Source organism: Podarcis melisellensis, assembly GCF_964234715.1.
Source record: "Podarcis melisellensis genome assembly, chromosome: 6".
Lineage (NCBI taxonomy): Eukaryota > Metazoa > Chordata > Lepidosauria > Squamata > Lacertidae > Podarcis > Podarcis melisellensis.
The window spans coordinates 42234787-42251442 of NC_138538.1; the positions used below are offsets into that span (position 1 = coordinate 42234787).

General features: G+C 43.8%; 2 protein-coding genes across 4 annotated transcripts in view; both read right to left on the reverse strand.

Moving 5' to 3' along the window:
- Positions 1–10558, reverse strand: part of OPTC (opticin) — a 68759-nt gene extending 58201 nt beyond the window's left edge. For 2 of the 3 annotated variants that reach the window (XR_014169257.1, XM_081914582.1), the window contains exons 1-3: positions 9681–10558; positions 5275–5497; positions 3660–3813 (exon numbers count right to left, since the gene is read on the reverse strand). Coding sequence is in view for 2 of the 3 variants with exons in the window: in XM_081914582.1 (XP_081770708.1) it covers positions 3660–3813; positions 5275–5490 (370 nt within the window). In the remaining variant the exon portion in view is untranslated. Of the gene's footprint in view, positions 1–3659; positions 3814–5274; positions 5498–6109; positions 6606–9680 lie in introns of those variants that run through there. The other variant, XM_081914583.1, reaches the window with a different exon arrangement.
- Positions 10559–14487: 3929 nt separating this feature from the next.
- Positions 14488–16656, reverse strand: part of PRELP (proline and arginine rich end leucine rich repeat protein) — a 30348-nt gene continuing 28179 nt past the window's right edge. The window contains exon 3 of the mRNA XM_081914729.1: positions 14488–16641. Within this exon, the coding sequence (XP_081770855.1) occupies positions 16466–16641 (176 nt within the window). The 3' untranslated portion in view covers positions 14488–16465. The remainder of the gene's footprint in view (positions 16642–16656) is intronic.

The following is a 16656-nucleotide window of genomic DNA, read 5'->3' on the forward strand; positions in this document are numbered from 1 at the left end:
AATTTCCATTTTTCTATTTACACATCATACTTTCCCATCATGCATTGTTTCTGGTATTACTTTTTTAATTGAAATGATGTTGCATTTTACTGTGTTCCTTTGTTTGCTAAACCGATCCTGAGAATTCTCCAGCTGAAAAATCTTGTTAGACATTTGTCTCTTTTGAAAGCCATAACATAGTCACATAGTGAACTGTCAGCTGGACATTCATTTTATTATTTGTGTATATTGAATGAATGAATCTTTATTTGCATCATCCACCAGCCATAGCAATAAAACAAACAAAATGTATATTTGTATTAGTACAACAAACAGTAGCAGCAGCAGCAGCAGCAACAACAACAACAACTTATTACTTACACACACACCCCATTTGACTAGGTTGCCCCAGCCACTCTGAGTGGCTTCCAACATAATAAAAACACAGCAAAACATCACACATTGAAAACTTCCTGATACAGGGCTGCCTTCAGATGTCTTCAATAAAGTCAGATAGCTGTTCATTTCTTTAACATCTGATGGGAGGGCATTTCACAGGGTGGGTGCCACCACTGAGAAGGTCCTCTGCCTGGTTCCCTCTAACCTCATTTCTCACAGTAAGGGAACTGCCAGAAGGCTCTCAGAGCTGGACCTGTCTGGGCTGAACAATGGGAGGGGAGACGCTCCTTCAGGTATACTGGTATATATTTATACCCCACCTTTTCCCAAAGGAGCTCAGGCTGGCATACATGGTTCTGCTCTGCACCTCACCAGGTAACCTTGAGCCAGTCACTTGCTCAGTCACACTTACTCAACCTAGGCTGCCTCACAGGTATGTTGTGGGTATAATACAGGTGGCAGAACCTTGTATTCTGCATTAAGCTCCCTGAGGAAAGGATAAGATTGAAATGTAAGAGATAAATGATAGATATGCTATTTCTCCTAGACTCAAATATTTTCTGAAAACTGTGGGCATGGGATAGAAGGAATTGCCATTCTCATTTTGCTATCAGGTGAGAGGACGACCAAACAGCAGGCCGAGTTTTTGTGATGTCCTGATATGGAAAATGTGGGGTGTCAGATTGGCTCTGTTCACAAGTGAGAGCTAAGTTCTTTTAAAAGGCAAAAAAGAGGAACAAATGAGTCAATTCCAATTAAAGAGACGAATCACAAACCACTAGTCCAAATAGCTGCTTAGCAATGAATCAGCCTGGGCCAAGTCCAATACAAAGGGTGCAACATTGCCTTATTAACCTTATGGTGTTACCCCAGGAATTTTGTTTGGCCTTTCATATTCAGAGAAACCCAACCGAAAGGAAATGGGAGTTATTTTTGCACTGAGAAATCATTGCTGCTGTTACGTCTGGAGCTAACAGCCCATTGCAGAGTCAAAGTGACAAGATTCCAGGCACCAATTAAAACTGCTTGAGTATTTAAAATAAAAAAACCTCCTATACAGAGGACTAAACAGACTCCAAATCTATTAGTGGAGGAGTTCAAAGCAGAAAGCCAACAATTTCGCTCAGCCTACTACTTAATTTGTCCCAGTTCAGAGTGGCAGAAAATGAATAAAGATATTTATCCCTCGCTACAGGATTTTAATTGTCACTAATCTAATTGCTACTCTGTCCGATTTTTGCTGCGTCGCTGCTCATTAAAGTCTTGGTGCTTTGCTGGCGTTTCTGTTTGTTTCTGAGCAGCTCCTTTATCAAGCTTCTCTCCTGTCTCAAACAAGGAGCCCAAGCCTGCTTGCTTTTTGAATGTACAAGCAGAGCAAATTTTGCTTTCTTTCCATCTGTTAGATGGATGGGCATAGGGCAGAGAGGGGATGAGGTGAAAAGAATCAGGCGCCTCTTTTAAATGTTCAAAAGTGTGTGTTTGTTTATCAAAAGAAATGGGAGCTGCTTTTCCCATCAATTAAAATACTCAAAACTGGCATGCAGTTTGAAAAAACAACATAAGGACAACAAAGGAATACAAAAATAAACCAGGCAAGATATAAAAGCTGGCAGCAGAGATAAATACAACACTAGCAGCACCATTCCCTTAAAAAGGAAGAAAAGAAAAAAGCAAGCTTTACTTGAACAGAATTTTTTGTTTTATGGTGGAAGAAGGATGCTTATTACCATAATATATTATTCATTAAATTGGTATAGCACCCTTTATCTGAAGATCACAGGGAGGTTCACAACAGAAAAATACAAAATGAGAACACAAAATACATAATAAAATACACAATAAGACAAAAACTAATCAATAGTCCCACAAGCACATTTAAAACGCCACAGAATATTAATCAGCCAAAGACTTGGTTATAATGAAAAGTTTTCACCTAGCACCCACAGTTATGAAGGAGCCAGGTGAGCCTCCCTGGGGAGAGCATTTCACAAATGGGGAGCCACCACCGAAAAGGTCCATTCTTGTGTCCATTTGTGGAGGAGGCACATGAAGAAGGACCTCAGAGGATCACCTCAAGGTCAAGGTAGATTCCTATGGGAAGAGGCAGTCCTTGAAGTATTGCGGTCCTGAGCCATTTAAGGCTTAGGTCAAAACTAGCACTTTGAATTGGGCCCGGAAACTAATTGGCAGCCAGTGCAGTTGGGCCAGAATTGGTATAATATGCTCAAACCATCTTGCCCCGGTGAGCAACCTGGCTGCTGAATTCTGCACCAGCTGAACTGAAGTTTCTGAACTGTCTTCAGAGGCAACCCTATGTATAATGTGTTGCAGTAGTCTAACCTAAAGGTTACCAGAGCATAGATAACAGATGTTAGGCTATCGCTGTCTAGACAGGGGCAAAGCTGAGCCACCAGCCCATCTGATAGAATGTATTCCATGCCACTAAGGCCACTTGAGCTTCAAGTAACAGCAAAGGACCCAGAAGGACCCCAAGCTGAGTTCCTGCTCCTTCAGAGGGAATGTAACCCCATCAAGAGGAAGGAAACCATCCAGTCTGGGGAACCACCCAATAACAGTGCCTAAGCCTTATCTGGATTGAGCTTCAGTTTGTTGGGTCTCATCAAGTTAATCACTGAGACAATGGTCCAGCCCATCTACTGCCACACCTGCAGGTGTGAAGGAGAAGTAGAGCAGTACTCCAAAACTCCCGGTAACCCAACTCAATGTTTTTGTGTAGATGTTAAACGGCAAGTCTGAAGCAGATGCTGCCGAATATATGCAGATTGTTTAGGGCTTTGCAGGCAAAGCTTATCAGGTGTTTAGTGATTTATTTATTTCTAGATTTTCAATTTCAATAAGCTTTTATTATTTAGTGATCTGATGTTTTTAGACTGTTTCTTACTTAACCATCACTTCTCCCCTTTGAGCTAAAGACAAGGAAACTATCATCACAGCGAGGACCCAAAAGAATAAAGGAGCCATTTATTCCCAGATGTGACAAAACATCCCTTCCTTGGGCCTTCAGGTATTGTGTGATGCCTTAAGCCTAACATGGCACTCCAAACAATCATGAATTGTAGCTATTGAGGAACCTATCCTGTACGGATATGAAGAAACACACAGATGCTTCACATTCCTCAAGAGACCCCAGCATTACAACTGGGGCAATATTTCACCAGCTGCTTCACGCTGAAATTTCCTCACAGCATATGCCACCAATATCCTTAGTTTTTGTTCCATGCAGAAAGACTAATGGTTTTGAGTGCCGGTGTTTTACTCACCCTGATCTGTTACGGACCCAGACAGGCTTGGTCCCTGAGGCCTGGCAGCCGTGGACGTTGGTGGGCTCTTTTGTGGAATTTCAGTTGCCCCAGTTGTTGTGCTCAGAGGCCCCACCAAGCTCTTGGTAGGAGGAGGCAGGGTGCCAACCTCAATCTGTAAATAAAGCAAGGGCCTTGTGATTGCATTAGTTATGATGCTCAGAGTCCATTTTACTCAGAGAGGGAAACCGAGTCATACATAGGACAGAAGTTTCCAGGTTGGTCTTCTAAGGGCGATTCATACATAATGATGTTTTTCTTCTGCACACAAACATTTCAGGTGTCCCTTGCTGGGGTAATGTTACATGGTCTAATGTTCCCAGCAGCTGAAAGGAAATGTCACTCTTCTTGTGGAAATTGCAGTTCACCATATTAGAGGCCAGTTGATTATCGCAATACATTTCTTTATGTATGGATGCAGGGGTCTTGATCTGGATCAGGACCCTGGTAGCAGTGGGTAGGCAGAGAGGGAGGCTTTAAGATTTTGTCACCTGCTGCAGTTCTGACCAAGATTTGTGTCTGCTACTTGCATTGGGAAGAAAAGCTCTCATTTGCACGACTAGACATTTTTATTCCAATGCAAATAGCAGTTGTGGGGGGGAGGGGGATCCAGACTAAGGTTGCACTGATGGACAAAGGGTTAAAACCTCCTACCTGCATATATGGGGGCCTCAATCTGGATATGAAAAAATCGAATCATTCAATTAATTGCTGAAACGGCATCTTGTTTAGTTTGGTTCTGAGGGCTAAATCACAAATTACATTAAAATGTTGCTTTAACTAGTAAATGTAGGTGGTTATGAGAGGGGGAGAGGGTGACAGAATCGGAACAGAACAGTGGCATATGGAGAATTTGAGGTCTTAACCCTCCTTTCCTGCAGTCTCCGAATCCCCCTCTTGGCTGCAATTGGAGGGAATATCCCATTGGTGTCATTTTTGTTGGCGCCGTAGCAGGGTCCTGATCTGGATCTCCCCACTCCTATTGCAGTGGCATGCAATTGCTCTTTAAGACTTTGGTCTCCTTAAGCATATTTATGGCTGCCTATGAACTGCCCCGACAATAGTGTTGGTGAAGGATTTATAGAGAGTACAATCTATTGCAGCTAACAATGTAAGTGTGGGAGACGGAAACAATTTCTGACTGGGTAGACAGTGGAAGCACAGTGGAAGCACAGCTAATTGAAATTGCTGCTGACAGTTGAACTCCTGGGGTAAGGTGGTAAAACCTGAGAAGCTGATGCCTCTGCACAGGGTGACTATGTCTACATATAAGTGTGGACACACTGTACACCCAGAATTGTGATTTGGCCCAAGGGTAATCCAAATTCTGCAAGCGGAATACACCACTTTGCATGTGTACACTACATACACAACCATCTGGCAAGAGTTAGTGGGTTGTTAGAAAGGCAGAGTATGAATATTGGGGACAGCTAAATTATTGGGAGGCACTTAAAGCTGCAATTCTGAGCAGGACAAACAATCTGCTGAATAACAGACCTCATATTTCAGTGGCAATTCTATAGTACCTTTTTTTTTTAGTATATGTGCTGCCGAAGCGAGCACAATTCTATAGTACCTTTGATGCCAGGTCCCCATAATCGTAGTTCTCTTCATAGTTACTGAGATCGATGACCTCTCCATAGTTGTCCAGGTTGAGGTCATAGTTGCCTAAATCCAGGCTGTCATAAGTGGCAGATCTGTGCTTCTCCCTCTTCTTTCCATCTTCCTTCAGTGGAACAGCCAGAGCCAGAGCCAGGGCGGATATTATGCCCACCAAGGCTGCAGTCTGCATCCTGTACCTGAGTGTCAGGTGGGGAGCAAGAAGAGCAGGGGCACCATAAGAAAGCCAGCACGAGGTGAGTACCATTCCTTGTTCTGACACAGACTCTTTGCCATGCCCTTTGGCATGTTGGTCTACCTGGGCCTTAATTTTGCATCCATAAAATGAAAATGATCTTGCCTCACTGAGTATGTTGTAAGAGACTCCAGGAGGATGGTGATGGGCAGAACCTTTCAAAACCTGACATCAGAGCATGGTCTAGAACCTGCTTTCAGTACCCTGTAGGCAAAAGAAAGGAGCTAGCTTTTGAACATAAACTGAGTGCTTTCCTTCCACCACTGAGAAAGCACCACCAAGACCCTGGTTCCCCATGAATCTAGAATTCAGGTTTGCAGTGAAACCCTCACACTGGGTTCCCCTTACGGACTCCCTTTTTGGGAATGGAGGGCAAAGATGACTGGGTGACCTTGGGCTAGTCGCTGCCTCTCAGCCTAACCTACCTCACAGGGCTGTTGTGGGGATAAAATGGAGAGTGAGGGAGCCACGTACACCACACTGAGCTCCATGGAGAAAAATATGGGATATATGTGTAATAAAATAAGATAAATAAATAAAACCATGGGTCATTGACCTGATCTAGTAGGCTCTTCTTATGTTCTGAGGCAGGGGTTGGCTGAGGGCAGACTGAGGTTGGTTTGCCCTTCTGGAGCAGCCTCCACTCTCTGCGGCAGAGCCAGATCCTAAGGAGCCTCAATATTGTTTTCTGCTCACTAGGCCTTTCTTCCTAGCACCACGCTTCCAACTCTGCCTTCTCAGTAATCTGGCTGCTGCTTTTTCCTGTTCCAACTCCTCATCAAAGCCTCCACTTTAGCTCCTTATTACTATACCTTTCAGTGCTTTCAGAGACTGCCTGACCTTGCCCTGCGGCACTTTCAAAAGGAGCTCCGCTACAAGCTTCATAAAGAGCTTGCAGGCGGCGAAGAGTTGGGGGGGGGGACAAGCAGTGGAGGTTCACAGCGCCAGGGAACAAATGGCTGAAGCTTCCAGCCCTGAGGGGATTATTAATCTCCTTCCCCTTTCAGTCGTTTTCATGCCTGACTGCTTTGCCGTGCCTGAGAGGCCCAGAGCAACTTCACCTCTTACTCACAAGCCAGATTTGACTGCAGCAGAAAAGGACGTTCAGACCCAGGGTGGCAAAGCTTCAGAAAGAGGGAGTTAAAGCTTCCGCTGCCACCAGTGGGAATGCTGAGGCATCATTAGCAACTTGGTGAGTTGCAGACAATAAAGAGGATGCTTCTTCCTTAGGTCTTAACCTGCATTTGTGCTCCCAGATTGCCAAGTGCATGAACCCTGTCAAAAGCTATTTTTGGTTCAGTTCACAGCCGAGGGAATGAAAGCATGACTAGGAGATGCAATAGCTTATTATTATTATTATTATTATTATTATTATTATTATTATTATTATTATTGTTATACCCTGCCCATATGGCTGGGTTTCCCAGCCACTCTGGGCGGCTTCCAACAGAATATTAAAATACAATAGTCCGTCAAACATTAAAAGCTTCCCTAGACAGGGCTGCCTTCAGATGTCTTCTAAAAGTCTGGTAGTTGTTTTTCTCTTTGACATCTGATGGGAGGGTGTTCCACAGGGTGGGTGCCACTACCGAGAAGGTCCTCTGCCTTGTTCTCTGTAACTAGGCTTCTTGCAGCAAGTGAACTGCCAGAAGGCCCTCGGTGCTGGACCTCAGCGTCCGGGCAGAACAATGGGGGTAGAGACGCTCCTTCAGGTATACTGGACCAAGGCCGTTTAGGGCTTTAAAGGTCAGCACCAACACTTTGAATTGTGCTCGGAAATGTACTGGGAGCCAATGTAAATCTTTCAAGACTGGTGTTATGTGGTCTCGGCGGCCACTCCCAGTCACCAGTCTTGCTGCCACATTATGGATTAGTTGTAGTTTCCAGGTCACCTTCAAAGGTAGCCCCACATAGAGCGCATTGCAGTAGTCCAAGCGAGAGATAACTAGATCATGCACCACTCTGGCAAGACAATCCGTGGGCAGATAGGGTCTCAGCCTGTGTACCAGATGGAGCTGGTAAACAGCTGCCCTGGACACAGAATTGACCTGCGCCTCCATGGACAGCTGCGAGTCCAAAATGACTCCCAGGCTGCACACCTTGTCCTTCAGGGGCACAGTTACCCCATTCAGGACCAGGGTACCAGGCTACCACCTTCCTTCCCAATTGGCAAAACAAAACAAAAAGGATCCAAAACCTTTAAGGGAACAGGACTAGAACCCATAGCCTTCGCCACCTACAAGGAAGAGGTCCACAGTGGTTGAGGCATTCTGAGTCTGGTACAAAGTTTCCCCTCTGAACAATATGAGGAAGAGACAGAGACTGAGTGACAGAAATTAAAACTGATTAACTTCTCTTGGAATAAGAATCTGTTTTGTTCGGAAGATGCCAGTGCTTGGACAGCAGCCATTTTTGGATCGTAATGTGTTTGCCAACGCATTTATTCCATCTGTTTGTGTATTTATGATTAATAATAATAATGATTATATATATAAAACCATCAATGTACACGGTGTTTACGCAACCCTAGGTGCATGCACACATACACACAAATTCAAATATGTTCCCACAGCAATGCATCACATATGTCCAATACGTGCAAACAGACACAGAAGCTCGCCCACAGAAGCATACTAGAAGCCTACATTACATTTACTTAAGCTTGTTTCAGGCACAATTATAAATGCTGGTTTTAACCTTCAGATCCCTAAATGGTTTCAGACCCAGATATTTGAATCTAACCTTTAGCATCTGAAAGAGCTAACTTGTTTTTTAGGCACCCTTGACTTTGGAGATTTGGTTGATAGCAACAGGGGAAAGGTCATTCTTCATGATGATGCTCCCAAACTTATGGAATGCCCCCCCCCCCCGTTCGATTTGTCAGATATGAATGACATTTATGCCATTCAAATGCCACAGCTGATGGCTTTGTTTAAGGTATGGTTTTTATATGCTGTGGTTATACATTTGTTATACAGTTTCTACTTTATTGGTTAATTGCTGCAGTCTTTCTTACATTGTATCGCCTTTGCAGTTGCGTGGATAGTGGTTCTTTAGACTTTTGTGATTCAGTGTTTACTTCAGTGAACCGCCTTGTAGACCATCAGGCAGGAAAGTGGTATATAAATATTTAAATTTATTTATATAATAAAATAGGCACACACATGACTATTCTACAGGAATGCATATGTGTAGGTAAAAAAAGGATAAAGGATCACTGGATGGTTAAGTCCAGTCAAAGGCGATTATGGGGTTGCGGTGTTCAGCTCGTTTTCAGGCCGAGGGAGTTGGCGTTTGTCCACAGACAGCTTTCCAGGTCATGTGGCCAGCATGAGTAAACCGCTTCTGGCGCAACAGAACACCGTGATGGAAACCAGAGCACATGGAAATGCTGCTTACCTGCCTGCTGCAGTGGTACCTATTTATCTACTTGCACTGGCATGCTTTCAAACTGCTAGGTTGGCAGGAGCTGGGACAGAGCAACGGGAGCTCACCCCGTTGTGAGGATTCGAACCGCCAAACTTCTAATTGGCAAGCCCAAGAGGCTCAGTGGTTTAGACCACAGTGCCACCCACGTTCTAGCATAGGTGTACTCACACATATGTGTGCACAAACGGCAATACACACAATCCATACAGAAGAACACTTGCAAGCATATAAAAGCATTATCAGAGGCTCTCTCTCTCTCTCTCTCTCTCTCTCTCTCTCTCACACACACACACACACACACGCACACACACACAGTCTTTCATTGATGGGTGGATGTACATATCTGAGTAGAAATCTGTAACATCCATTTCTGCCCCCCCCCCCATGTGTACATACAGACACATGTAAATTTAACCCTAAAAGAGAACATTTGAACATTTAGAAAGATGCCTTTAAGTGAGCACTGTGGTCATTACTCCCCACAGATCTTCCATTGATCATATCCAGCATTGGGAATATCATGGCCAGCTTTTGAGCCTCACACTGCAGGAAGAACTCGTGCTTTGTGTAATAGTCCCAATCCCTGGGTAGTTTCCATGCCTGTAACTTCTCTGAACCAAGCCTGAAAGATCTTGAGCTCTGCTTGTTAGCAAGGAAGAGGGAAGGGGGCGGGAGGAGCAAATTATTGACATACATACCACTTTCGCTGCTTGCCTGCCTTGAGAGAAGAGGCTCGGTGTTCCTGTAGCACCAAGTGTGATGGGACTGAAAAGCTTTTAATGAGAGTGGTGGCGGTGAGGAGGGAACACAACTGTGCAGATGTGAGGGGTGGGCAGGGGCAGGCAGAAAGGGCAGCCAATCAGGGTGGTGATTATTCAGCCCATCTGTCACCAGGCTACCCCCTCCCATTTTACCCCCCATGGCTACCTTAACAAAGTCCACCAGAAAACAAACATGCTCAGTTAAACCTTTTCTCCAAGAAGCTGGTCTTGTTGTTGGGATGAAATGCTGCAGGCCTGGGAGTGACATTTCAGAGTTCATTGCAATTGTGTGTAGGTTTGGAAAGCTGGCAGGTGGGCTGTAGTGTGGGGATGATTTCAACTCACACAGAACACCCTGGGGACATACACTGCTTCTGGGAACCTTCCTAAATACAGTGGTACCTCGGTTTACGAACTTAATTCGTTCCGGAAGTCTGTTCTTAAACCAAAGCATTCTTAAACCGAGGCGTGCTTTTCCTACTGAGGCTTCCCACTGCCCTTCCACCATTCGGTTTCCATTCATTTTCCAGGACAAAGTTCGCTAACTGGAACACCTACTCCTGGTTTTGTGGAGTTCGTTCACCGAATAGTTCATTAACAGGGCTGTTCGTAGACCTAGGTACCAATGTATTTCAAATGATATTAGTGCCTGCCTAAAGCATACTACTACTACTACTACTACCAATAATAATACTATAGCTCTTACTTGCCATAATGGCTTCTTAGGATTATTTTTAGGGTCATGGTGACCTCCAAAATGCTAGTATTGTATGTCTGTGTGGTGGTGGGAGGGATTCAAGCACATAATTTTGGCTTGCTCAATTAATGTGGATTAAATTGCTATGCCGCCCAAGCAAGGCAGGTGATATATAGATTAGATAGATGATAGATAGATAAATAGATATAGATATAGATATATAGATATATAGATATATAGATATATAGATATATAGATATAGATATAGATATAGATATAGATATAGATATAGATGATATAGAGATATAGATATAGATATAGATGATATAGATATATGATAGATATATTCTTACTTGCACAGGGCTCCTGGGAGTAATTTGAAGCCAATCAGATCCATCTTTGAGAGATGGGTATATAACTTGTGTCATTTCACACATGAGCCTGGAACTGATATACAGTATCCTCAGAAACTAGGCATAAAAACCTCTCAGAAATAGTACTACAGTACTGTTTTGGTCTTCTATGGCAGCTGTAGTCATTTTTCTTATGTGTGTGGGGGAGGGCAGAAACATGACATAATAAGAAATGAAATCAGTTTGACAGCATTATTAGGAATTTACTTTTAGTTTAAATTAAATTAAATTTGCTTGTTTTGTGATGAATATTCTGTGCTCTGTCTGGACCAAACAATTGGAAATAGCTGTCAAAGAGAGCAAAGAAGAATCTGAATGTAATTAATAGATCGATTGATTAGTTTCAATGCATATAGCCTGCCCAGTCCAGGAAGTGCATGGATGATTGTACAGGCTTTCCAAGCAATTAAAAGGGAATTATATGACATTGTTGTAGTAGCTTTAAAAAAACAACCCTGCATCTTTAATAGCATGCCAAGATGCAAAAATCAAGGGAGTGAAGCTTCTCTGCTTATATGGAGACTGGTGGAGGGTGGGGGAGCTTCCGTTACCAGTTTATTGCTGAACCCATCCATTGGGGGCACTTCCAGATTGTGGCCATTTTCAGGTGTGATTCAATCAGATACCAGCTTCAGGTTGAAGTTGATTGGGAGGTCATGCAAACAGGCCGACTTCCCCACAACATGAGACTTTTTATTAGAAGGAAAATGCTGGGAAATATGCTGAAAAGTGTGGCTAACCCTTGCTTTAATGCAACATCATCTAACCTCCCCACAAACAAATCAGAATGGATACTCATGTAGCTGTCAACTTTTCCCTTTTCTTGCGAGGAATCCTATTTGGAATAAGGGAATTTCCCTTAAAAAAAGGGAAACGTTGACAGCTATGGATACTTATTGGATACCCAACACCATCTAACCCCTGAAAACAAATCAGTGTGTATATTGTAGCTGATATCATATGAAATAGGATTACCAATTGATCAGGGGGAAATGGCCTGATCTTCTTTTGTACCTTTAACAGAAATTAGCAGATGAAGTTTACCACAGCATAGACTTGAAACTTACACAACATATTTAATATGATATAAAAAGAAACCAGCAGATCATGTTCCAAATGTTACAAGCATAAATCCAGAGTAACTCAACAAATATCAATGGGGTTACGCTAGCTTACGCTGGTGTAACAAAAGGCCAAGTATGGCCCCATAGATAGATAGATAGATTAAATTAAAAGCAAGTTTCATGCCTGCATTTCCATTAAAATAAATGATCCCAAGCATGCCCAACCCCAACATGGGTACCAGTGGGATATGCTGAGTTTTATCCGGAGGGATGTCCAGTGGACTGAGGTTGTTTGGTCATTAGGGACAAAATCCAGAGTCCTCTGTTTTCAAGGGATTTGGATTAAGGCTCCACCCAAGCAGTGGTTTGGAAAGAGCAGAGATTGATTAGATAAGATGATAGATGGTAGATAGATAGATGATAGAAAGAAAAAAGAGGGTAGGTTGTGTATATTGCTGATTGCAGAGCTTCATTTACATTTAGCATGGTTGACTTCATGCTGGTTTGTGAAGTATAACAGAAGTGATAAAGGGGCTACAGGAAAAATCATGACAGGAGATATTTCTCAGTGTTCAAGTCTTTCAGTCTGAATGTTAAGAGAGGATCAGGAAGGCAGTGGAAGAATCTGGAGTTGTTTGATGGTTGAAGGTGAAACACCTTAGGGTGCAGGTCCTTCTCTAGAAGTCTCTATTTCTATTATGCTCTGCTTGCATATTTATACTTCAGTTATTATAAAGACACTCTATGTCTCCAGTGCTCTCTCATCCAAAGAAAGCTAGACCCCGTGTCATTGCCTTTCAGCTTAGGTAAGTGGGAAGCACATAACAAAATCTTCAAATCCAATGTGAAAGGAGAAGAGAACATGAGAATGGCCAGTGAACTAAATCATCAGCTTTTCTGAGTCACTGGAGAGTCATTAGCACTCTTGGAACTGAGGCTGAAATATGAAAATGTACTGAAGAATCTCAACTGAAGAAGTTATGCACGGGTCCAAAGCCTAATTTTCTTTCAAGAAACCCCCACTGAGTTTCATTTCACTAAGCTGTAAAAAGACTTGATTGGCTATAAAGAAAGATTTAGAGAGCGTGCAGAGTGGAACCTGGCTCTTGGGGCAGAGCAAATCATGAGGATCAAAAGGGGCCTGAGTCATGGAAGTGAGTTGAGCAAACACAGCTCAGTCGGTGTCAAGTGATTAGGAGAAGAGAACTGCTCCATGTTTTGGAAGTGACTCACATAGGTCAGCAGAATAGGAAAGTCTTGTGCCCTGTTTATCCACTGGGGTCCCCTTCTGATGTAATGTTTATGTTCACCAATTGACATTTCAAAATTATTATGCAAGCACCTCTGCATGCGAATGTTACCTGGGGACTGTGACATTTATTGAATGGATCTCTGAACAGAATCCTAGGGTTTTCAAGTAAAGTTGTGTTTGTGGACACAGCTCTGGACAAAGTCATATAGATGTCTAATCCTCAAGTAATGTTTCCAGGGGTGCTGACACTGAGGGGGCCCGGCGTCACATGGTGCATCCCACCCACACCTAGCATGCCAGTGCTCTCCCAGCAGCAGGGGCATATGGGAAGCAAAGAGGGTGATCTTCCCCCTCTGCCTGTGTTGCCCCTGCCCAGCACGCCAGCGCTCTCCCATCATCAGCGAGGGGTGGTGGCCCCCTCAGTATTGGGGGACTTGGCCCCCTGCACACCTATTGTTGCCGCCCCTGAATGTTTCCATGTGGCAGAGGTTTTCAACGTTATTGAGTCCACAGCTCCTTTGACCAAATGCATTCTTTCTGTGGCACCCCTGTGGGGTTCAGGAGCCCAGTTATGTCACCCCCTTGCCTGCAGAGCTGGCAACCTTTCACCCTTTTTTGAACACCCTCCCTTGTTACCTCAGCCTCCCCTCCCCTCTCCTTGGGAGCCCTCTGGGCAGCCACTGCTGCCCCCGCCCCCCCCCCAGCCCCAAAGAGAGGTGCCTCCCAGAGGCACCATTTGCCTGGGGAGCTTATAGACTGGGCTACTGCAATGAACAGCTGTGCAAGCCTTTGGTAGGCAGAGATGAGAGAGGGCATCAGAGGAGGGAGGGGAAGAAAGAGGGACAGAGGCTAGTGTTGCCCATTGCACCCTTGACCATCATTCAAGGCACCCCAGTGTGCACACTGGTTGAAAACCACTGTCATATGGGAAGTGCTTGCAAAATCACATTTAAAAGCCTATCTTTGAACTCAGGAGGCTATTAAGCCAGAAGCTGCCCTAGGCTGCAGGAGTATAAAGAGGCCGGCACCTAACTTTTCACCTTATTGGTAGGGCCTGGTGTGTGGAATTTTGCATATGGGCAGCTTAAATTTAAATCCTTGTGTTGCCCCTATTTCTCAGTCTCAGTTCTTACTCCAGAAAGCAGGGTGGGTAACAGGCTTTGGCTACAGCTTGTGGTTAGTAAGGAGAGCACTTAGTCATGAGTCCCAGTTCAGATGGCAAGCTAAGATAAAGAGACTGCAGCACAGCAGAAAAGAAAAAAAAAAGGACTGGGGAGGCCATGCTTTTTCCACAGAATTCCTCCTGAAAACAATGAGATGGTATTGTCCTGTCACTCCCAGGGGGGCTTGATCTATGTGCATTCATGACATGTAGTGGCAAGATGCCTGGAATGCAAGCCACTCAGGCTTTGACAACTTGATACCCTGTTTTTAGAAGTTTTTAAGGAGACCTGGGGAGAGTAATAGAGGCAGCACACAACCATCAAATCATTTCACAAGTACTTCTCTCTTTTTAAGTGTGTGTTCTCAGGTCAATTTTTTTTCTTACAGGTTTCCAATTAAAAATCTACCCAGAAATGGAATGGGATAGACTTTGCCCCCTTGGAACTAGGACAGACTAGGCTTTAATGTGTCCGTCTGTCCTTACCCACAAGCAAGGCATTAGCTATTTCAGGCTAGTATGACTGGTTAGGCCCCACTGGGCACCACACTGTAGGGGGCACCACAATAATGCTGTATAACAAAGTGCAAAAGGTGGGGCACCAAATTTTAGCATCTCACAGGGTGCCGCTGGAATTTGAGAGCCTAAGGTTCACCACTGGTACCCTGCTGCACCCCCCCCCACACACAAACACACACACAATGGAGGGGTATCTACTCATCTATATGGGACTCTTATTAATATCTGTTTGTTGTTTCTAACATAACAATATACCGTATGTTTATTGTTCCTAGTCCAAGAGAATAGTCCATGCTAGCTCAGTTCCACATTCCCATAGCTTTTCTCAACTGTATTTTGGCATGCCGTTGCTCCTCCTCTTTGAGTAATTTTACTGAAAGGGAAAGCAACATTATGCTTGAGAGCTTCAAGGGGACATTACATGAAGGATGGGGAGGCACAATTTCCTTTGTGACATCTGTCCTGTATAGATATTGCAAAGGGAAATTGTGTGAAAGCTAGTGAGGCAACAGAGAGTTCTGATAAGCAGACTCTTATGCAAAAAGACTCCCACATACAAACACATACACACGACCAAAAAGGTATGGCCATATTCTTCAAATCATCATGGCAATGGGATTGTCCTTTCCAGGTACACTGTTCTATCCTTTGGCAATTTCTCTCTAGTACTGCACTTGTGTCACAGTAGTGAACTGAAGTGGAATTATACTGTGGGGAAGAGAATGAGTAATTAATCAAGCAATTATTCTCATTTTAAAATGGTGCTGTTAAAGTACCATCATCCAAATCTCAGTGATCACATTATGTTTGGCAACTCAGGTAATATACTGACAGTATGTTACTACCATCACCCGTATCATCCCATAAGAGCATAAACGGGGGGAATATCTGTTCTCTGTCACTCTTCATTGTACCCACAATGCACTTCACATGGCTCCACAGAATACACTCTGCTATGCACTTTTATCTATTGATTAGCACATGCCACAGTATGGTGTTCCTATTACCATGGTATTTATGAGTGCCCGTCATCTATAAATAAATTTGAATATCCCTTTCCTTTTGATCCAGCATCCTTATTAGACAAATGGCACTTTGAAATTTTACCTATTTAAATGAAATTGCTTCCTCTTCTTCTTCTTTTTGGTCTCGATAATAATAACAAATCCAACTTCTTTTATAAGCTTGATGTTGTTGGCTAGGGGTGGGTGGGTGCAAATAACTCAATCTGAAGTGTTAGACAGCAAGAGTACAACACAAATGCTGCATCTGGGTGTGTTCTCTTCTCTAATTTTGAGACAAATTAAGGAGTTGGTATTTAAGATGCCAGTATTACTGTGACTTCTAGCACTTCTGTGGATAATACACATATCAAAGAGAAATCTGTGGAACTCTCCTAAGAGACTCCGTAAGATGCTGTGTAAAACAAGACCCACAGAGTTTCCTGCAACAGGAGGAGGAGGAGGCAGCAGAATGGAGCAGTAAAGAGAAGAAGGCACTGGGGCAGCAAGGTCAGGGTAGGGATGATAACATATATTCCCCATGTCTAACATAGACTGAAATCAAGTCACTGTGCAAAGCCAAAGTCCCAGAGGAGTGGCGATTGCTGCGAGGCTTAGAACACGACAGATTGCAAGAGTCGGAAGCACATCATCAGGTCCAAGGGGATCGGTGGCTTCAGATGGTTGCCATCCAGGCGCAGATAGCGAAGACGGGGCACATTTTCGAAATCTGAGGACGGATCGTGGAAAGCGACCATAGAATTGGGGCAAATCTGGGTCCCGTTGATTTCTAAACAGAGAAAAG